The 23,117-nt window shown below is 55.2% G+C and overlaps 2 protein-coding genes across 2 annotated transcripts; both read right to left on the bottom strand.

The window, feature by feature from the left end:
• Positions 1-398: 398 nt before the first annotated feature.
• LOC119104239 (gastrula zinc finger protein XlCGF49.1-like) lies at positions 399-6,166 on the bottom strand. Its single transcript, XM_037227904.1, has 6 exons — positions 6,115-6,166; positions 5,761-5,778; positions 5,249-5,300; positions 4,744-4,886; positions 1,192-1,489; positions 399-755 (listed from the first exon to the last, which is right to left on the bottom strand). Exons 4-6 carry the CDS (start codon positions 4,816-4,818, stop codon positions 667-669), a joined length of 462 nt encoding a protein of 153 aa, XP_037083799.1. The 5' UTR covers positions 4,819-4,886; positions 5,249-5,300; positions 5,761-5,778; positions 6,115-6,166; the 3' UTR covers positions 399-666.
• A 12-nt stretch (positions 6,167-6,178) lies between these two features.
• On the bottom strand, positions 6,179-15,058 carry LOC119104402 (longitudinals lacking protein-like). Its single transcript, XM_037228099.1, has 5 exons — positions 15,031-15,058; positions 13,257-13,356; positions 7,438-7,657; positions 6,974-7,096; positions 6,179-6,198 (listed from the first exon to the last, which is right to left on the bottom strand). Exons 2-5 carry the CDS (start codon positions 13,335-13,337, stop codon positions 6,179-6,181), a joined length of 444 nt encoding a protein of 147 aa, XP_037083994.1. The 5' UTR covers positions 13,338-13,356; positions 15,031-15,058.
• Between the last annotated feature and the right edge of the window lie 8,059 nt (positions 15,059-23,117).

Raw genomic sequence — 23,117 nt, 5'->3', positions numbered from 1 at the left:
GCCGATGTCTGCACGCCTGCAGGTCGGCCCTGGCGCGCACCAGAGGCCACGGCCGAACCGCCGCCCTCAGAAGAATTCGCCACGGCATTTCGGCCACCTGGGCAGGATTCGCAGTCATACAGACCGCCGGCGGGCAGGCTGCCACGCCGGCGCCCCAAGCCCAGCTCCCCCTACTCGCCCGCACCCCAAACAGGTGGGCGCCTCCTGGAGGCCGTGCACCCCTCTCCAGCCGCTCCCCCTCGCCGCCGCCCACAGTCACCCCGCACACGCGCACACGCACAGACGACCGGAGGCCGACAGCTCGCCGCGGCGCTGCGCACCGCCGCGCCAGCGCCGCGGTGCCGCCGGAGGGGCCGCCCTGCCGGCCGGCGCGGCGCCGCCGCCGCCTGTTGTACTACTGGGCGTGGCGCGGCCGGAGCCCGCCCCGGCCGCGCCGCCTCCTATCTACAGGTATGGTGGGCTAAAACGTACGTGCATGGTCGGGTGCGAACCGGGTGAACGAAAAGCCTCCTTGTTGCGTTGTACATTGGTATATAATGCCTGCCTGCTGCGGGACGGGACGCGCCGTCGACCAAGCGTCCCGCCCCGGACCGGACCACGCGTCCGGGACCGAAGTTGACCGGCGTTGACCGGAGTGGCGGCCCGCGCGCTGCGCCGCCGCCGCCGCTAGTCGGCCGCCTCCAGGCCGGAGCCGCTCTTGCCGGGCGCGGTCATGGCACAGCCGTGCACGCTGCGCTTGTGGTACTTGAGGTTACCTGGCGGAAGACGCCGGTGAGAGGCCGCGCGGCGCCCACACCGGCGGCCCGTCACACGGCCCAAACAGGGCACGCGCGCGGCTCGGCTGTCACGCGCGTGCCTCAGATTCGCTGAGGCACACAGAAACAGTGCAGATTACACTACTCTACACCAAGCTGACTAGTTCTGTATGGTCTAATTCTAGTGGAAATGAGCTCGTAAAAGGCGAAGGAAATACGTTTTAACAGTGACAGCACCGCTACATGGGCCAGCAAGCGCTACTGAACGCAGCCGCTACAGCTGGAGCTCCCCCGCCACGCTAGCTACGGGACCGCTCCGACTGCAGCAGCCGTGCTGGTGCCCGGCCCGTGGCGACACCCGCCGGCCGCTACGAGCCACTACACGGGGCGGCCGAGGGCGACGTAAACCGGCACTCGCCTCCGCCGGCCGACTCACCCCTAGCCGGGAACGAGGCGTCGCAGAGGTCGCAGCGGAACGGCTTCCGGCCCAGGTGCACGTTCTCGTGCTCGATCAGCGTCTGCTTCTGCGTGAAGCGCTTGTTGCACATGGTGCAGCTGTACGGCTTCTCGCCGGTGTGGATCAGCACGTGGATCTTGAGGTGGTCCTTGCGGCTGAAGCGTTTGCCGCACAGCACGCAGGGGAACGGCCGCTCGCCCGTGTGGATGCGCTCGTGCCTGTTCAGGTGCTCCTTGGCCTTGAATGTCTCGCCGCAGTAGCGGCAGCTGTACGGGCCCTGCGGACAGACGGCAGACGGCGGCCGGTCAGGGGGACAGGCAGCAGACGGCGGCCGGTCAGGCGGACAGGCGGCAGAGAGCGGCCGGTCAGGGGAACTCAGACGGACAGGCGGCAGACGGAGGCCGGTCAGACAGACAGACGGCAGAGGGCGGCCGGTCAGGGGAACTCAGACGGACAGGCGGCAGACGGAGGCCGGTCAGACAGACAGACGGCAGAGGGCGGCCGGTCAGGGGAACTCAGACGGACAGGCGGCAGACGGAGGCCGGTCAGGCAGACAGACGGCAGAGGGCGGCCGGTCAGGGGAACTCAGACGGACAGGCGGCAGACGGAGGCCGGTCAGACAGACAGACGGCAGAGGGCGGCCGGTCAGGGGAACTCAGACGGACAGGCGGCAGACGGAGGCCGGTCAGACAGACAGACGGCAGAGGGCGGCCGGTCAGGGGAACTCAGACGGACAGGCGGCAGACGGAGGCCGGTCAGACAGACAGACGGCAGAGGGCGGCCGGTCAGGGGAACTCAGACGGACAGGCGGCAGACGGAGGCCGGTCAGACGGACAGGCGGCAAACGGTGGCTGGCCAGACAGACAGGCGGCAGATGACGGCCGGTCAGGATGACAGCAGTCAGAAGGCGGCTGTGCGGCCGGGGCTTCCGCACGACAGACGGAGAGGTCAGCGGTGTGGCAGTGCGGCACCACTGCATGGGGCAGCTGTCACGGCGGGGTGATGGTAGAATGTTCGGCGACTAGACACTCTCAGCATACTCGAGAGCCCCGTGGGGCTGTGTCCGACAGGGAGTGGCAGTGGCCGTACGAGTATGCAGTGGTGCTGCGACCGTTTGGCACAAGAACAGTGACATTTGCCTTTGACAATTGGCTGTGTCAATGCGCCGACAGTGCCGACAACAACAGGTGAGCCAATTCGCGGTTTGCAGACGGTGAATTCCTTGGCTTCGTCTTTATTCTCTCGTTCCTTTCATCTCATTGGAGATCGGGTTCCTTCACCACTCGGACAGGAACCTTAATTACTACCATCCAAATGGAATACAATAGCTTCTGCAAGCCATCGTTGAAGCGCCTATGCTCGAGATAGCGGACTAGGGGAGAGGGGGGGGGGGGGGGGACAGTTCACATACAAAGCAAAAACTCGCGCCAAGGGCAGTTCAGGGGGCAGAGGTCATGCTAATTGGACGTGACAAAAAAGCACCAAAAGCCGTTTGCAGCGAAATGAAAAACGTCAACAAAAACTTGAAAGCGCAGAGCTCAGTTCACGCGAAAGCACGCGCCGACGTAGCTATCTGGACGACAAATGGGTATTGTTCAAAGACCCAAGGCTCGCAAAAGGCGCCATGATTGTACGCTCTCCAGGGCGATGCGCACTATCCAGTGGTGCTGCACCAACAGGCAGGATTCGCACTCGATGGACGACGACCGACAGGATTCATTCCCGATGGGCGATGACGGGTAAGATTCGTGTCGATGGGCGATAACAGGCCGGCTTGTTTTTCTCATGAGCACCACATCCAGAACTGGGAGGGCTCCGAACTCTGCCACACTGGAGAGGGGGAGGGGCTGAGCAGCAAGTCGTGGTCGGGGCGAGGCTCCGTGTCAGAGACACTATTTGGAACACACTGAGTTCTGGTTAGGTTGGACGTAATGCGGCGTACATGGGACGGCACCTCCGGCACAGAGCCTCCCACCCTGTACAGACCCGAACCCCAGCCAGTGATGCGTCGGTGCTCAGGCGGGACTGCCAGCCAGGTCGGTCGGGAGACCGACTCCTGCCTGGAGCGGGACTGCCAGCTAGGTCGGCCGGGCTACCGACACCTGCCTAAGACGGGACTGCCAGCCAGGTTGGCCAGGAGACCGACTCCTGCCTGGGGCGGGACTGCCAGCCAGGTTGGCCAGGAGACCGACTCCTGCCTGGAGCGGGACTGCCAGCCAGGTCGGCCAGGAGACCGACTCCTGTTTGGGACGGGACTGCCAGCCAGGTCGGCCGGCAGACCGACTCCTGTCTGAGACGGGGTTGCCAACCAGGTCGGCCAGGAGACCGGCTCCTGCCTGGGGCGGGACTGCCAGCCAGGTCGGCCGGGCGACCGACACCTGCCTAAGACGGGACTGCCAGCCAGGTCGGCCGGGCGACCGACACCTGCCTAAGACGGGACTGCCAGCCAGGTCGGCCAGGAGACCGACTCCTGTCTGAGACGGGACTGCCAGCCAGGTCGGCCGGCAGACCGACTCCTGTCTGAGACGGGACTGCCAGCCAGGTCGGCCGGCAGACAGCCTGCTGTCTGAGACGGGACTGCCAGCCAGGTCGGCCGGGAGACAGCCTGCTGCCTGAAACGGGACTGTCAGCCAGGTCGGCCGGGAGACCGACACCTGTCTCAGACGGGACTGCCAGCCAGGTCGGCCGGGAGACAGACACCTGTCTGAGACGGGACTGCCAGCCAGGTCGGCCGGGAGACAGACACCTGCCTGACACGGGACTGCCAGCCAGGTCGGCCGGGAGACCGGCTCCTGCCTGGGGCGGGACTGCCAGCCAGGTCGGCCGGGAGACAGACACCTGCCTGAGACGGGACTGCCAGCCAGGTCGGCCGGGAGACCGGCTCCTGCCTGGGGCAGGACTGCCAGCCAGGTCGGCGAGGAGACAGCCTGCTGCCTGACGGTCCCGGCATACTGCGGGCTGCGTGAGCCGCGGCAGGGACGTCAGACGAAGCCAGGGACCGGGAAAAGACGGAGGATTAAACTGATCGCTACTCCAAAAGTTGACGGGGGTTAGCTTTGAACCCTATGAGTGATGTCCACCGACTGTGCACTGAGTACACATTCGAGGTGTTCTTTGAGCGGCAGCCAAAAAAATCTTCAGTTCTACATCACATTTCAAGTTCCGCTGCAGGCTCCCTTCGGCTCTGCGGTGCTAGGGGTGACAGCTGGCGGACGCAGCTCAGCCGGAGCCGGGCCCGGTCGTCCCTCCGGCTCGCGGGGGTGTTGAGCCGGACCGGATCCGGATCCGGATCCGGATCCGGATCCGGGTCCGGCCCGAGCCAGTTCATGTCGTCCCCTTGGCTCGTGGGGGTGTTGAGCCGGACCGGGTCCGGGTCCGGGTCCGGGTCCGGGTCCGGGTCCGGGTCCGGGTCCGGGTCCGGGTCCGGGTCCGGGTCCGGGTCCGGCTCGAGTCGGGTCCTGTCGTCCCCTCGGCTCGTGGGGGTGTTGAGTGGACCCTAGCCAAAGCCGCCACCGGCGGCACGGGACCGACCTTCTTGGCGCCGCCGGTGGCCGAGCGGGGCGACGCCAGCTGGGCGATCAGGCTCTGGATGTGGGTGTTGTCCATGCCGCTGACCGGGCGCGCCGGGCTTGCCGCCTCCGCGCCGAACTTCGTCTCCACCACCTCGGACAAATCTGGCGCAAGGTGCACACGTTTACCTCCCGTGGCCAGACGTAACACATGAACGACTGAAACAAAACGCTAGCCAGGATGACCAAAACATTGCTGAAAACTTCTAGCAGACGTACAGCAAGCAGGCAATAATGAGACAATACGTCCCTAAGCATGTATAGCACAATGTACAACACATGGCGGAAACAGGAATGCAGAGGGTGCAGTTTGCGTGCAAATCGCACCAAACTGCCCAGAGCGTCCACACGTCGTGTGTGGTGGCCTGCCGGCCGAGTGGACTATTTCGATGACAACCCAGTCCGCCTCCCCAGCCGCTTCTCTGGGCTCCGGTGACCACGGCCGGGGCCGGGCCTGGCACACTCACCAGCGACGTTTGCCGCCGGCCCTTGCGATTCGTCGTCCGTCTCGGTCTTTATCTGAAGCCCGGCGCCAGCGTCAAACACAGCAGTGAGATCCAAACACACCTCCCATCCGTCCAGCCAACAGACATGTTGTCAGAAGCACAGGCATTCCCTTCAGTAAAACACGGGACGGTTCCACACGTGCAGTTGCCATTTGGTTTTCAGGGTGCGCCAACTGCATTGATTATTCACGCCGGCTCCACAAGTTCGCAACGCCCAGAACACATGCTGCGAAGCTAAGTATTGATGGAGTGAAATACGGTGTCATATGCCATAAGTGCACTGTCATGCCATGAAATTCAGTGTGGCATGATGGGGGGGGGGGGGGGGCAGCGCGCCGACCCCCCCCCCCCCGCTTCTGACCCAAAGTGATGAGGGGCAGTGTTCCCCCTAACTGATCGGGGTGATGAGGGGCAGCGCCCCCCCTGACTGACCGATGTGATGAGGGGCAGTGTCCTCCCCCGGACCGACTGACCGAGGTGATGAGGGGCAGTGTCCTCCTCCCTGACCGACTGACCGAGGTGATGAGGGGCAGTGTCCTCCTCCCTGACCGACTGACCGAGGTGATGAGGGGCAGTGTCCTCCTCCCTGACCGACTGACCGAGGTGACGAGGGACAGTGTCCTCCTCCCTGACCGACTGACCGAGGTGATGAGGGGCAGTGTCCTCCTCCCTGACCGACTGACCGAGGTGATGAGGGGCAGTGTCCTCCTCCCTGACCGACTGACCGAGGTGACGAGGGACAGTGTCCTCCTCCCTGACCGACTGACCGAGGTGATGAGGGGCAGTGTCCTCCTCCCTGACCGACTGACCGAGGTGATGAGGGGCAGCGCGCCGTCTTCGGGGCGGACGTCCTCGTCGGCCGGCGGCGGCGAGAGCGGCGCCGCCTCCCGTTCAGACGTGGCGGCACCCAGCTGCAGGCGGCGGCACACACAGCAGTCACCGCAGGTCCCGGGCGCGACGCCGCATCACACAGGGGTAACAGGGCCACCTTTAACAACCAGTCGCAATAGGCGACACACGACTGGTTACAGACGCCCTCAGGACCGGCGATGATCAGTCATAATGGGAGCGAGGTGGTGGCGGGGCCACGGCGGACATGGCTGGTTACAGAGGCCCTCAGGACCGGCGCTGACCAGTCATAATGGGAGCGAGGTGGTGGCGGGGCCATGGCGGACATGACTGGTTACAGAGGCCCTCAGGACCGGCGCTGACCAGTCATAATGGGAGCGAGGTGGTGGCGGGGCCACGGTGGACATGACTGGTTACAGAGGCCCTCAGGACCGGCGCTGACCAGTCATAATGGGAGCGAGGTGGTGGCGGGGCCACGGCGGACATGACTGGTTACAGAGGCCCTCAGGACCGGCGCTGACCAGTCATAATGGGAGCGAGGTGGTGGCGGGGCCATGGCGGACATAGACAGACACGCAATGGATGCTGCTGGGGGATCTGTAGAAGGCATCCAGGTTACCAGGCCGTGACACACCACCGACGGTACAGACCATCGAGAACGCTATTTCTGAGACGCCAAGCTTAAAGTCCCGGAGTCCGACGCCAGGCACCCATCCCTCCCACCTTGTTGAGCAGCGGCAGCCGCAGCGAGTCGAGCACGGCCGGTCCGGGCGGCGTGCTCATGTTGAGCGCGGTGGGCAGGGCGGCGGCGCGCGCCTGCAGGCCGGCCGGCGGCACCCGGCTCGGCGTGCTCAGCGGGGGGCGACGGGTACGGGTTGAGCTGCGGCTCGGCGGCCGGCCGCTCGCCGCCCACGCTGGCCAGTCCCTTGATCTGCAGGTCGGTGGCCGTGCGCAGCAGGTCTGCAGGGCAGGGCCGGGGTCGGAGGCGGCGTCAGCACCGGTCGCGCACCGACAGAGCAGACCCCACGGGGCACGACAGACCAGACGGCGCCAGACCATAAGGGTCAGGACGTCGCTGGCCACGCTCCGTCGCCAATACACGTCAAGCCAACACACGATAGAGCTGTCATCCGCTTCCGCATCGAAAACCGCTGTTCCAACCGCAAAGATATCAAGACAGCGGACCGCCGCACCAATCACCAGCCACGGCGCCCCAGTCGGGGGGGCGTTCGTCCATGACCGCGCGCCGACTGAGGAGCTAGGAGAGAGAGGGGCCCCTGCCGGCGGCGCCGCCCACTGACCGGGCAGCTGGTCCTGGCGCACGTGCGCCTCGCCCCGGTAGATGTACTGCAGAAGGGTGTGCAGCTCGGCGGCCGACACGCCGCGCAGGAACACCACCGGGTGCTTGCACGGGTTGCGCTCCAGTATGTCGCGCAGGTACGGCGAGCAGGCCGACAGCACCAGCTTGTGCGCCAGGAAGGTGCGCCCCTCGGCGGCCAGCGTCACGTCCGTGAAGGCCTCCTGCCGAGCGGCGCGCCACGCACATCAGCGGCCGCGGCCCGGTCCCGGCGGGCTGGGGGGCGGCAGGCCGGCGTGGCGGCCGCACACAGCCGGTGGGGAACACATTTGTGGGGGTTTGTGGGGAGGCCATTGCATTGTTCGCTACCACCGGCTGTCCCACGCGGACGCGTGCAGTTGCGACGACTCGACCTGAGGACCGCTCAGGTCGAGTCGTTCACCCGCTTGCGGCCCTGCGGAAGGTAATATCCCTCTAGTCCGCAGCACCTCAAGACCGCAGGATCCGCACTGGATTCTGCGGACGTCAGCTGCTGGGGAAAAGAAGTTCCCCGTTTGAGCTTCTTAGCTCATAATTTCAAAGCCTGAGAGCTTAAATATCTCAGCTCTAGTCCGCAACAGCTGACAACTGCAGCACGTGCAGCGGATCATACTTAATTTTCAGAGACACGTGTGGAAAGTTTGCCGTCTCCTGACCCATTTTTTTCTACATTCCCCTTGAAGCCACGGTATGTATGGACAATATTGCCTTAAACAGTGACATTTTCCGCGCCAGGACAGATATGGCGTGCTTCTCACGGTACCCTTTACATGCATAACACTGCGCAGTAGCAGAGTGTTGAAGGCCCTGTTATGGTTATTTTGCCTTATCATTCGTTTTTCGTGCTACTTTCTTTGTGGATGAAACGCTTATTTCGGGAACCAGGCCGTTCGCCCAATTCTAAGAAACAGCCAGATTGAGACATTCATTCAGTAGGCCCAAACTCGGTCGTCAAATGCTCCCAGATCTCCCAGAATGTCATTTCCTTGAGCAGAAATGTCGCAGTTTTGTCACACAAATATTAATGTTACATCTACCAGCATTGATGTGTTGATAGCGCGCGACGACACACCCACAGCTGGCACGGTGCCATCGTGTCCGACTCATATCCAAAGCTCCTGTGCAGCTAGGAGAAAATAAACAACCTAGAGGCACTTTGGATTCGAACGCCATCGTCACCAACTGTTTAGGCGATATCTGGGAAGGCTCCAACACATCCCCTACATCGTCAGCAGAAACTATGCCCATGGCGCCGCGTGTAACCAGGCCTAGCCTCGCGTTCGATGACGTGTCACTACGCGCTTAGAGGCGTCTTCGTCGGGCCTTTATAAGTGTAGAGCGCCTGTACCCGAAGGATTGAGTACTTCTACTCAAAGTTTTGAGCTTTACACTTCAGCGCCTGCACCTGAAGTCCTATCGAAATTGATGGCAATCATCCTCGCTGTCTATTTAATCGCTTAATATTCAAGGTACTTATGCTAAAGCATGTTTATTTTCCCAATTGTTACATTCTCGTCACGTGGCACTACGGCCCGCGAGTGTCGTGTTTCGTCGCTGCCGCAGCCGCTGCTGGTGCGCTCGGGCCTCCCCTGATGGCAAGAGTAATGGGAAGACCCCGTCCGTACGCTGCTGACGATGTGTCCCTCTCCGTTCCCATTTCAGGCCCACCCTCCCCTGACGGCCTGACAGTACTGAGCAGGCCTCGTCCGTGCGCTGCTGACGGCGTGTACCTCTCCGTCCCCAGTCCAGGCCTCACCCTCTCCTGGATGCCCGTGCGCTGCTGACGGCGTATCCCTCTCCGTCCCCAGTCCAGGTCTCACCCTCTCTTGAAGGCCCGTGCGCTGCTGACGGTGTATCCCTCTCCGTCCCCAGTTCAGGCCTCACCCTCCCTTGAAGGCCCGTACGCTGCTGACGGCGTGTCCCTCTCCGTCCCCAGCCCGGCCCCCACCCTCCCCTGACGGTCATACGGTACCGAGCAGGCCCCGTCCGTGCGCCGCTGACGGCACGTCCCTCTACGTCCCCAGTCCAGGCTCGGACGGACGGCGCGGCGGCAACTCCGCCCGTCGGCCGCAGTCACGTGACCGGCGCAGCTCAAGGTCGGCCCGCAGGCGTGGGGGGGAGGGGGAGGGGCGCTCCCAGGGCCTTGGCGCTGGCCCGGCAGCGATTCATTGTACACACCTGTTGCGGCGGAGCCGGGAGCGGCCTTTGTTCCCTTCCAATGTCGGGCAGAACATCCCATTGCATTCCAGGCCGGCGTGAGTGACAGAGTGAAAACAAAGCAGCAGAACGTCGGAAGTGCGAAAGGGAGTCCGCATGCCATCCCGAGACAATCTGCGCGGGAGAAGAGTGTGGGCTGCCCGCGATTCCAGCCCACCGTCGTCACACGGAAGCGTGGCGTAGCTCATGTTCAGCCCAGCCGCGCGTACATCAGATAATTTGCATCGTCATGGATCAGCCCGAGCAGTTTGAGACGTCGGTTCGTCGGTGTTTATGGGGAGACGGCTCGGTCTGCCGGCCAGCTCTGCACAGAGCGGCGTCGACACAGCTGCCCACTAGACAGATGACCGCACAGCGCGCCTCGAGCACTAGCCAGGTCTCACGCCGACGGGTTATTTACGGAGGTCATTGGCGCGCACCGACTGTGGCAACTGCTCCTCACAAGAGATGTCACGCAGACGTTTAATGTACGGCGTTCACTGGCAGGCACCGACTGTGACACTGGCTGCAGACCACGCGATAATAGGCCACTCGGTATGTAGCCTTGGTCAAATTTGACTGGGTAGTCGCCAAACGACCGAACGCAGACATACTGCGCCCCGACGAAAGCGACCCTTCGCCTCTGTACACCCTCTCCCCTCGCCTCGGCACACGCTGTCCCTTCGCCACGGTACACCCCTTCCCTTCGCCTCGGCACATCCCTCCCTTCGCCTCGGCACACCCCTCCCTTCGCCTCGGCAACACCCCCTCCCTTCGCCTCGGCACATCCCCTCCCTTCGCCTCGGCACACGCAGGCCCTTCGCCTCGACACATACCCTCCCTTCGCCTCGGCACACCCCCTTCATTCGCCTCGGCACACACCGACCCTTCGCCTCGGCACATCCCCTCCCTTCGTCGCAACGCGCAATTGTGCATGTTTCACACCGGCGCACAGTGAACAGCCGCCACAACCAGGAGCTGATGATGATTGGGGCTTTAGGGCGTACCGGCTGCACTGGCCATACGGCGTCCATTACGGCCAGCAACATCGCATGCCCTGTCGCTGTTTGTTGCCACAAGACCGGTGAAATTCCTTTGCGTCAACGGTATTCTCATCTCTTTCCGCCGACAACAGACAAAATGAGAGCTGGGGCTTTCTGTCATACCGAGTTTCGTTCCGTCATTATCACGATGGGAGCGCACCCACGCCGAAGTCCTCATGGCGGTCAGTGTTTCGTCAAGTGACGCCGCCAGGCCCATATGACGGTAAACAAAAACCAAGGCGCCGGCGTTGCTTGGCCGTGAATCATCACGACCCGGGTTTCCGCCGCACGCGGCTTGTCTCGCGGATACCAATCCTGGGAGCCGAGTGGTTCGGACCACCGCAACTACGGACTACCGCCGCCTGTTGACGGGAGTGTAGTGGGGGAGGGTGGGGGTGGTCATGCCGATCCATGACATAGTTACCCCCCCCCCCCCCCCACACACAGGCTTCACTATCTTCCCGTGATATCAGGCGCCTTAAGTGTCAATCGAACCCACGGTGGAACAAGGCGCCTAGGTGCCAGTCGAATCCACCATGACAACAGGCGCCTTAGGTGTCAACCGAACCCACGGCGACATCAGGCGAATTTCGGTGTGCGACCTGAGTTGATAACCTCGACCAGTGAAGTTGCTGACCCCGCGTCAGTAACAGGCCAAAGTTCAACCTAACCCAACCCGACCCTGAGCAACGGGCCACGGTTTCCAAAATAGAGAAACCCCGAAAGAAGTCGAGGAAAGTGGCGAACGATGCAGTGAAAACACACCTCACCGGCATGCGCAGTCGCATCTCAATGTGTTCTACCACTTCTTAGCCATTCGCGCCTCGAAGGGACGGAAGTGTGTCGAAGAGCTCCTGATGCCCAAAACACACGGCAGTCGTAGCGGTTCGTTTGGTTAGTTAATGAAGCAATTGGGACGTTGAGGTAGGCTAACACTCGACGTTAAGGTGCGCAAGTGGCATGTTTTTTATCGTGTACGTGGAGGGGGCATTTAAGAAATTAATACCTGAATTGATGTCTACTGCGACTGGTTTATGAACGCACACCTACATCTGCTACTTTCATCCTGACTCCTAACTTGAAAAGCTGATGGCAACAGGATATACCAAGCCGTGTGGCCTCTTACAACATCCCAATTCACAACTCGAAAGTTTTTATCGTTTCTTGACAGTTTCAGACTCATTCACGCCAAGGAAGGGGGAGGGGAGGGCTCTAGCTCCCCCAACCTTGGGAACAGAAATCCGGGGAGCGAGTCGTTGTTCTCCTTTGCGGGCAGCTTTAGCCATTTTCTCTGTTCAGCCTCCCCCTCCTCCCCCAGCCCCCCTTCCCATTATCTTGTGAAACTTCACCCGCCCCCAGGTAAGAAAGCTGCTGAACCAACGGCTCCGATGCCAGTACAAAGCTGCTCCCTTAATAACGCAGGGGCTGGACGGCCCTGATGCCTTCCAAGTACTTGGGTAATAATTACCGTTTTTCTGGCAGACGATGATATTGGACTGAACGATGTATGTCGCGAACTGTGCGTGGCAGATGTCAACATGCCTTTTCTTGCACAATGTTGACCAGGGACACTGACTGCCATTCGAAATTTCTATTCTGGTGGTTAGGCTCCCGAATGCGAGCCAGGCGGCCATTCCGCCCCCTCCCCTCCCCCCTCCGGGTGACCCCAGGAGGTGAAGTAACCCAGGCAGTGCTGGGTTAATGTGAACAATGAGGATGAAACATTGCGTGCCACACCATTTAAAAACACACAGCAGTCAGGCTACATCTAGTTTTGTTACTGGTTACAGGGTTTTCGGACACCCTGACCACAGTGATTATTCAGCACCCATACTCTCCCAAGGCACTATTAAAAGTTTCACATAGTGGCGTGGCCCAAGCATGCAATGTCAGGACCAGGCACACTCATGAACACCTGCTCAGTTCGGACATAGCTCTGTCTGCTGCCTCTCAGCTTGTGCCCTGTGACATCACTAGGCGATGTAATACACAACATAATACAACCTGTGCCTGCAAGGGAGGAGCATGGGGCAGTGACCTGAATGCTCAGAGCCATAGATGCTGGCTTCACTTTAAAAAGAGAGAGGGGGGGGGGGTCTTTTGTCCCTTGCAAGTAAAGAATACTGCTTAACCTTTGGTTGCCACTGCCGTTTGCATTTTCAGCACACGACACCATAACACCTGCCCTTTGCTGATGGAATTTATTAGCACCTGCAAATTGATCCCAGGGCTCTTTCAGTAGCTAAATGTTAAAGTTTTACTGCACGTAGCATCCTGCTAGTAAAGGTCATGGTTTTTGGTTGTTCAGGAAAAGTGATTAATTAGGACACGTCATGTCATTATTCAACATCAGCCATAAGAACACCATCACATTATGGATGTCCTTAAATGCTCTCAACAGTCTCAAAACCCTCAGATTCCTCACAGCTCTGGCAAATGCCCTCAGTCAATGCATAGTCTGTACTGTTGTATATACAGCTGTTGTCAAACAAATAAACTTCTGAGGAGCAACATGCTAGAACCCACATATGAGAGGATGACATACCTGATCCAGCAGTTGGCCAAACACATCCACAAAGTTGGACTGGTGGTTGTTCCATTTCAAAAGGAATTGGTCCACCGCCATCCTGGGCAGGCAGCCAGGCCTGCAACACAGAGGACAGGTGTTACGGCAACATGTGTGATGCCAAGAATGGCTGATGACCACTATATACACTGTGGCTAGGCAACTTTGACATGGTGCTAAGCAGCTTGTTGTTTTGGTAAGCAGCATGGCCAGCATGAGTAAAATCTAGCTGCAACTAATTCTACTTAAAAAAGGCCAGACTACATGGCCCTCTTTGCAAATCAACATAACACACATTTTTGAACTTGCATAGAATAAGTGGGGACTGTGCAAATGCTTTGCATGAACTTTGCATGTTTGTATTCACTGAATAGCAAAAATATCTCTTGAAACTAAATATCTTATAAAATATGAGGAATCACTACTCTGACAAGCCCACAACCAACTGCATACCCCAAAATTTTGTTAGAATAAAAAAGCTGCCAGTAACAGAAAAACTGAACTGATGTTTGATACCCTCGCTTGCTGATAATAGCTCCCAAGTTGTATCAGCAAAAACTTGCACAATACCAAAACTTCATAGAAGAAGCTAGTGTCTTACCCATAGTGTCTGAACATAATACTGCTTTGACAAAATAATACATATTGCAAACTGCAAGCTCTTATCAGCAGCAAATTTATATCACTCATTGTTTCTCAGCCATCACACTGAACATTTAGCATGGGCCTGCCTCCAGCAGGCATACCCTGGTAACCTTCCTGTGCTCACTACACTTCCAGTGGTTTTTAAAGGCAAGTTTGCAACCATACTGCCACACTAATGCTTGCTTGTGTTAGTGGTGAGCATGGGTATCATCACTACAGGGCTAGAGGATGTGTCCCTTGCTATTTCACACAAAAATGTACATATAAAGTTCTTCTCATTTAAAAACATTTTCCTGATCCTGATCCATTATATTTCAGTATGACGTCTCAACCCTGGTTTGAACCACAACTCTCAGATATAGCTGATCTGATCACAGGAAATATAAACCTTGAGATCAACCAAAGCAGAGAAAGACTGGCATAATGCAGCAAAGCTTCTTTTGATTAGTAACATGCAGCTACTACATTGAATCATCTGAACCATGGATGAACACTTTAAACAATGAAAACAACCACTAATAAATTAAAACCAAATCCACCTTGCTGCAAAAGGGCAAACAAGCTTCCAAAACATAGGATGGAAAAGCCTACTTTCTACACCATCAATCATCCTGCATATGATATGCTCATGCCCATGAAATTGTACATTACCATGCTAAAAATGATAATTTACTTTGTAATACAAGGCACACAATGCATCTGGCTCCTTCTCCTTACTTTCTACCTATATGCTCATCCTGTAAACCCAGATCACCCAACAGCAACAGGTGCGCCATTAATATGCGCCGCGATCGTATCATAACCATTTTCAGCTTTTCCCTTGGCAAACAGCAGTTGTCAAACTAATCACAACACCGGGTCATCAGAAATGGCACCATGAACGTAGAAAAGCACCCCGATACCATTTTGAGGGGAGATCCCTGAGATAATGACATCCTAAATTCCACCAAAGGGGCGGGTTCCCCATAGAGTTCCCGCGCATGTCAGTCGTACGTCGATTTGGGCCGCTCGCTCCCGGATAAATGACCAAAAACATGACAGGAAGAATGCCAATCACAGGTAGCCATTGTAAGCAATCGGAGAACAGGTGAGCGGAACAGCTCCTTACCTCCAATTTTTCCCCAGCCTAAACTGACAACACCACCAGCCCCCACCACCACGAGCGATGAGTTTTGCGGTTGCTGACCCCCACGGAAATGAACACGAAAATTAAACTGATAGTTCTTTATTTATTAAAAAGCATTCAACCCTTGAAATATGGTGTCATTTCAGATTGAAAGTACATTTTATCGTGTTTATTCAGTTATATAGTTGACATAACTTCAAAGTACTGTAATCAAGTCTTATAACTGATATTTTTAGTCTACTTGTCTGGCTGTTTGTTTTGGTACGTTTCAAGGACACTAAGGAACGAGACTACTAATTATATGACAGCAGCTTTGTCTACATTGCCTGCAGAGGCATGTTTTTTCAGCGTCAGTTTTCCATCAATTTTTAATAAACTTCTCAGTCACTCTCGCTGAGCTTCAGCGTGAAACAATGACTGCACCAAGGGAAAATTGTAATACCCTCCACCTCATAAGCCTGTTAAGCAGTGGTGTAGGTAGTTTTTGCAAAACGTACTGGCAGTTGGGGGGGGGGGAGGGAATTGAATAGGGAAAAATTGCTGAGCCTAACCTGTTCTCCCTGAATTTTAAGCTGTTTTTAGGATGATTATTCCTGTACGAATTAAGAGAATCGGAGCAGGTGATCTCTCATCTATCATTGATGTGACCCATGCATGCCAAATCATGCAAAACAGTTACCCATTTCCCGTTTTGAATTTTGTGGAATGTTTAGTTTTGGGCAAATCAGCCACTGCCAGTTTTTCGCATCTACGTTTTTGTAAAGTAATGACTTGCAATCATCCTCATGGGGGCGCTGAGCGTCTCTGTATGTCCATGATGCAAGCAACGCATTCGTAAAGGTGCGAATTCGAATACGCCATGCGCGTACCCCTCTATTCCGTTAATATTGCACGGAATGCAGCCTGTAACGTTCACAGGGGCGCGGCTTATGCCTTGGTAAGCGGGTCACAGGGCTAACAAGACATCCCTGATGATAACGCCCCGAGCTGACAGAAGGTTATCTGATCATTCTGTTGCTTTCGATTTAGCTATACCAGCAGGTTTTATTAGCCAACCTATATATGTGTATGCAACGGCATTTACAAGCTAGGAATGTATTCGGATACCCCGTCGTATGGCGTCATTAAAACTTCGCCCCAAATTCCCGTTTTTCATGAGGATGGGGAGCGGTCGATGTCATCCCTCTCTTTACCAAACGAAGAAAGAAACAGGCCCGCGGAAAATCAACGCGACCTCGCGATTAGTAGCCACTTTGATGTCTCTTGGTCCATATTTTACCGCACTCGGACAGATCAAATGTAAATCCTTCTAGGAAACGACGTTCTTCAGCTTGGCATGCCCATGTTCACGTAACAGTGAAGCTAAATGGCATACAGTTTATACAAACGTGTTATGTATATATATATATATATAATTATATATATATATATATATAACCGAAAAAAATATATAGGAATCCGAATACATTCCTATATATATATATATATATATATATATATAATATGTGTTTAAGACTATGTTTATTATGCATAGCTCTGTTGTTGTAACAGTGTTGACCGCTGTGCACCATCGGCGGATCTGTCTGTTGCCGCTCCCCCGCTCGCGCCGGCCGGCCGTGGACCTTGTAGTACCCCAAATAAACACATTTTCAAAAACCAGATCGATGGAGGGACGTGTTTGACGTCAAAACACAGAATGAATGGTCATAGAATGCCGAACCATTCGGCGCGATTGCACGTTCCAAAGAGATATCCTCAGAAACTTCGGGGGAGGGGGGGGGGGTGCACCACCCTCCTCGTTATCAGCTGAGGGTTTATGGCATAGAACTGTGAATCCATATGACAGCCTACGATCCTTTGTACAACAATCGACGTGCCAAAACCATTCATGTGTGCTTCCTATGCGGCATGCTTCACAGAAGTGAAAAAAGGGATGAAAAAACCATGTCTCGAACAACTCAAAGCTGTTTGTCGCTCTAAAAGAGGGCCGTCTGATTACGTAAGATTTAGATCCAATATGTTTGCAACATTATGACGGTAGAACTAACATTATTTCGCAACTGGAAGCGCTTCTTCAGCAAAGACTCCCCCGCAGATGACGCTGAAACTACCGCATTTAAAAAAAGATCCGCGAAATGAAAGAGTTAAAATATATGCCACCGTTCGCCACCAGCAAACGGTTGCCTTTATTTGACTTGTCCTTATGCTTTTCATTCGCCGCATTCATGGTCCATCTAAATCCATAATCAGCGAAAATAAACGCTGTATTTTTCGTGCATCATTCGTCAGGATGGCTGTCAGGAGCCTGTTTACAAAAGCGCTTGGGGTCTTCACACAATTCATTCACGGTGCTGTCTGCCGCGGCTAATGCTGATCTCCATAGCAATAAGATGGAGGAGGAGGGGACACCAACTGAGCCAACACAAGCCCTCGCTGTTTTAAGCGTGTTTTTGTACAATCTCTCTTCACGTGGGTTTTATTTACGTGTATAATCCGTTATCTACATTATGTGCATTGTATTATCTACATTATCTACATTATATGCGTTATCTATATTATGTGCATTAACAAATGCCTTTGCCCATGCCCTTGAAAGTTGCATAAATAGTCCGGCGCAAATGTGAGGAACATTGCACATGCATAAGGCAATACTGATAACCTCATTCCTCGTCGAATAACCTGGGGAAAGGAAAAAGAGGTGTATGAATGTTTCGTACTGTATTCAGTATTCATAAATAACGCACTGAGGCTGAAATCCAGGGAAGTATGGACTCTCGAACCTTTCGCTTGCCCCCGTGCTTAAGTTGGTTTAACATGAGTTTTGTGTGTTAATGTATGCATGCGAACTATTTTCCAGAAATATTTACCTCCCGTCGACCTTTTGCCATAACACATGTTTTGCAGGCATATTTTATACTATGCAAACATTTATGTACGAGGTCTTTGGTAATAGCTTTTGTGCATGTTTTTTTAACCATGCGCACTTCACATCATGCTTAATACGCACATCTGTTGACGAAGAACTGGGTATGAATTTACATAATGCACAAGTCCTTTTTCTAAGCACATTTTTGTCCTAGAATCTTTGTCTTGGTAGTGATTGATGACAGGTTTCAAACGTTAGTATTGCCTACAACACCAGCACACGACTGACAATCAGTACCTGCTAGTTCATACTGTTATGACCTAATTCGAAGCCTCTGCAAATAACTACTGCCGCAGTTAACTACTACTGCAGCTAACTACTACTGGGTACTGACCCTAAGGAGGCACCTAGGGCTGCCATCGCCAGGGCAAGGGGACAGCCGCCTCCTTCTCGTTTGCTAAGAGGAGCGTATCTCTTAGCTCCCCTTGAAATTTACGGGGCTCTATCATACCGATAGTGAGCCGCGAATTACCGGCGCATGCATTGCGTTTTCGATCTTCCAATTCGATCGTTCATTCGTGCTTATCCATTCCAAAAGACAGAGCGAAAAACGATCTTGAGCTGCTGGCGCTAAAGCTCAAAAACTTTGAATTTCCTTGATTGCGAAATATCACAAGCGTAATTCAAGGCTGAGCGTATTTAACAGCAATTTAAGCGTTTTTTTCGGCCCAGCGGACCTGCTTGTTAAAGACTGATCAACCGATATGATTACCTAATTGGTGGATGCATGCCTCACGTTTTCGCTGATTTAACCCGTCAACCGTAAGCCCACACGCCTTTTCCCCGCAATTTAAATATGAGATTGACACAACTTGTTCAGCGGTCACATGATGAATATTGTATGACTAACAACGTTTGGTCTACTGTTGGTCTACTGAATCGTGTTGGGCCCCGAAATCGAGATTGTTTCGTTTGACACCCAAATTTGTGCATGGTAAGATCCCATGAAATGACCGGGATCCAAAAATGACTTGCATGGTACAGCTTATAACTGAGAGGTCTGTTTTGGCCACAAAGATGCGAAAAAGTCACACGGAAAGCCAACATCACGTTGAGAGGGATGTGATTTTGATTGCTTCCTGACCCGCACTTCCAGTTAAACGGCTGACGTCTCTCCACTCTGCTCCAGCTGGCCACCAACACTCAATAATGCCCAGTCGGGGGATCAAGCTGGAACACAGCTGCCTTCGAACCATGGTACGGTGCCCGCTGAAAGCTCTCCCGTAATGCTACCAAACATGAACGGTTTGGCCCTCCTAGCACGACTATAAGTATTTCTAAAAGGCTACAGTTGTTCAATAGCTCCACCCTTCGGCTGCCCACCCGCAGTCGGTAATGCGCTGTCAGGAGGTCCTATCAATGCAATAGGCACCTTCTGCTACTGCGGAATGCAGAGCGGAGTGCTACGCTGCCAGGTGATAGCCCTGTCACATAATTGCAAAAAGCACATGATTGGGCCCCCCCGCGCGTGATTATGAGCATTCTGTGATGGCTGTGGTACATTCGCACTACGCTGCGGCTGTCCGCCAACATTCACAATGCGCAGATAGAGGGAAACGACAGGAGAATGCGGGACGTCGGTCCTGAAACAATACGTGCCGACACCCCTGTTTATAAGGCTCTGACCATAGCGCAGACCTTCTAGAAAGTGGGAACAACGCAAGATCAATGTGAGGGGCCCGAGAGTTGTTGCGAGGGCCCCGGTACGGTAACAGAGGCCCGGACAACATTGCAGCGCCTGCCGAGCAACTGGGAAGGACAATGGGGGGGGGGAGGGGTAGATCGCGATGGGCCCTGGCGATTGACGTACTTTTCACAGTGCGCACTGCAGACATATAAGTGGCCGCGCGTCTTAGTATGTTTTAGTCTCCTCATACGCTGTCACGACCACCTGAGTTCTGAGGACCAGCCGTTTTCACGGATCGCAGTGCAGAGATAGTACATGCTCATCTTCATGTTCACGTCTGAGCTCGTTTATTTCGGATTCATTCACATAGTGGGTGTCATGGATGCATTTGGGTGCGCGTGGTTGGTAAGAGTGAAAGGTGTTTACATGCACACCATACAAATGGTCACGGCGACGGTTCATGCAAAAAATATCACGACCATCCACGTGCCATTTATGTTGGCTGACCCATGGCCCGGTGCGCCGCCGACTTGCCAACCCCGTTGTGGTACTCGTGCCCGGGTTTAGTGACGTCACGCGTGGGCAGCCCATCCTGCCGTTCGATATGCCGATTCCGGCAACCTTGTCTGTGAGTAGTGGATGCGACAAGTCGGTGCGGTGTGCACGTGTCCAGAGAAGAATGCATCGTTTGATTGGTTTAATCGTATGCGCCAACTAACCAAGGATTCGACACCGGTAACAGCAGTCGGATGGAGGGGAAAGATTCACGCACGCGCCGCGCGATAGGAGAATGGTCTTTACGTGACCGGCAGGCGACATCCCTTTATTTTAGCTATCCCGTAGAGACCGCTCTCGTTTCCCTCTGGAGCACCTGGGAGCGTCTAACGTAGAGAGCTCTGAGGGCTGGTGGGCACTTGCACTCATTCAGCACGTTTAACAAATTGGAGGCAATCTCGCTTATGCACCAAGTAGGGTGACAGTGATGGCATTAGGCGACATGCATATGCAAGGTAGCGAAGGCCTGTAACAAAGCTCGAAAAAATGATCTTTCAGTGGGGGCGACTGGCGTTTAGGCTGCCTGGATTCTGGGTATGTGAACGTGCGAGGTTGGGGGGGGGGGGGGGAGGGGGGGGGGTGTTCCGAGCAGTTGCTGGAAATTTCCAGCTTTGATCCCGTTTTGTACAGGCAGAGGAGCAGTGAAGATAGCTCTTCTCCCTCCTCTGCTCTAAGCCCCGTGGACAAGTAACGAGTGCTTACTTAGCGATGTAGGTGTAACCACGGGGGTGACGACACATCCAATCCAATTTGTAACAATTGGTGAGTTTGTCCCCATAGTTTGAAAAGTGAGATTTTGACGCGTGAAAACGATTCGCGTGTTTGAAATACACAAGACATGAATATAGTTAAATTGTTGTAAATGGCAGGTATTCTACTCTGTTAAAAGCAGTTCAATCCTAAAATCGATGAGATTATGTTATAAATGAAATTCAATGAACTTATGTTTTTAAATGTATTGATAAAATGATCGCATAGCTATTTCGATACTGTGATCGTGGACTGATGATCCGATATCCCAACGGAAAATCTGTAAGTGCTCCTAGGGTAACTGCGCTTTTTCATGCTCGACTGCCTCCAATCTTCCGTCCGCGCGGTGGCGGAATGTCAGTCAGTTTCCCGCACGAGCGGCAGTGCGTTTCGCCCCGCAGCCTCGCGCCTGCCATCAGGACGCGCGCCTCGTGCAGGATGGTCGCAGCGCCGGTGGCTTGACCGCTGCGGTCGAGTGCGTTCCATTCCGCACCTTAACGGACGCCGTAATGCGATTGGTCTGTGTGTTGTGTTTATACACAAAAAATGGGCGGAATGTCAATATCGTGCCATCGCGTCACGCCAGCACCAATCTGTCGGCTCAGCTCGTGCCGCTCCCGCGGGCAAGTGATGGAGCACCTGGTGGGTAATACCAGTGTGAGTAGTGTCTGTCGGCGACGTCGATGGCGCCACTTTCGCCTGTCGTCGATCAGGCGAAGCGGCCATCGTGAAGTATTGTCGAACGCTGGCAAACAGTCTGTGGAAAGAGTCTTCTCTATGCACACGTTTTTGCATGCGGGATGACACTGATGGCCAAGTTCATGTCGCGGGCTTGCAGGAGAGGTGCCGTTCGAGGCCACCTGACGCCGCGCAGCACAGCGTTGCTCCAGCTGCGACCATTTCGGAGGCGCGCATCACCCATCTTTGTTTCCTTACCTTCTCTTCCTCCTGAATCCTCGCGACGGCCCTCTGGAGAATGCGAGGGTCGGACGTCACCAGCCGTAACGCATGATGTATTTTGTCACCGAATAAAGTGTGCGTTAGGTCTAACAAGTTAGTACAGCACCAAAAGTCATTTTACACTTATTACAATTTCGGCGAAGATATGTATCCCAGGATATGACATGTACTTGATTAGGGAACACGTACAATACTTATCATTTCATTATCAAGCAGCGATAGGCAAAATACATTGCAAGCTGTAGACACACAGGCTCATAACATGCCAACATCTTATATCAGCAAAAAATGTTAAGTTTAAGTATGGTAAAATAAAATGCACCATCCAAGAATATGGGCTTCACCCATACTCCTAAAGGGCGGAGACCTGCACTCACACCTCGACCTCCTCCACGGGGAGACCTGCGCTAACACTTTGACCTCCTCCACGGAGATGCCTGCACTCACACCTCGACCTCCTCCGCGGAGATGCCTGCACTCACACCTCGACCTCCTCCACGGGGAGATGCACTCACACCTCGACCTCCTCCGTGGAGATGCCTGCGCTCACACCTCGACCTCCTCCACGGGAGATGCACTCACACCTCGACCTCCTCTACGGGGAGACCTGCGCTCACACCTCGACCTCCTCCACGGGGAGACATGCACTCACACCTCGACCTCCTCCGTGGAGATGCCTGCACTCACACCTCGACCTCCTCCACGGGGAGACCTGCGCTAACACCTCGACCTCCTCCACGGGGAGACATGCACTCACACCTCGACCTCCTCCGTGGAGATGCCTGCACTCACACCTCGACCTCCTCCACGGGGAGACCTGCGCTTACACTCTGACCTCCTCCACGGGGAGACCTGCGCTTACACTTTGACCTCCTCCACGGGGAGACCTGCGCTTACACTTTGACCTCCTCCACGGGGAGACCTGTGCTCACACTTTGTCCTCCTTCGTGGGGAAATTTGCGCTAACATCGTCCTCCAGCTCAGGGAGACCCGCGCTCACACTTTGACCTCCTCCACGGGGAGACATGCGCTCACACTTGGCCTTCCTCCACGGGGAGACATGCGCTCACACTTGGCCTTCCTCCACGGTTAATCAGCTGCTCGCATGTTCGGAAGGTGCTGTTCGCCGCTCGCCCAAATGAACACGCCTGGGGGCCCGCTGCACTTCCAAGGCGCTGTTCCAAGCTTTTGTGCCCTAATCGAAGCTTTTTGCTTGATGCTTGACTCTGTGATTTGTCAAGATGGTATCAA

The sequence above is a fragment of the Pollicipes pollicipes genome, unplaced genomic scaffold (assembly GCF_011947565.3).
Source record: "Pollicipes pollicipes isolate AB1234 unplaced genomic scaffold, Ppol_2.1 Scaffold_6052;HRSCAF=7182_pilon_pilon_pilon, whole genome shotgun sequence".
NCBI classification, from domain to species: Eukaryota; Metazoa; Arthropoda; class Thecostraca; order Pollicipedomorpha; family Pollicipedidae; genus Pollicipes; species Pollicipes pollicipes.
Note: the sequence above shows the minus strand (reverse complement) of the source record. Positions and strands in the feature narration are given on the sequence as shown.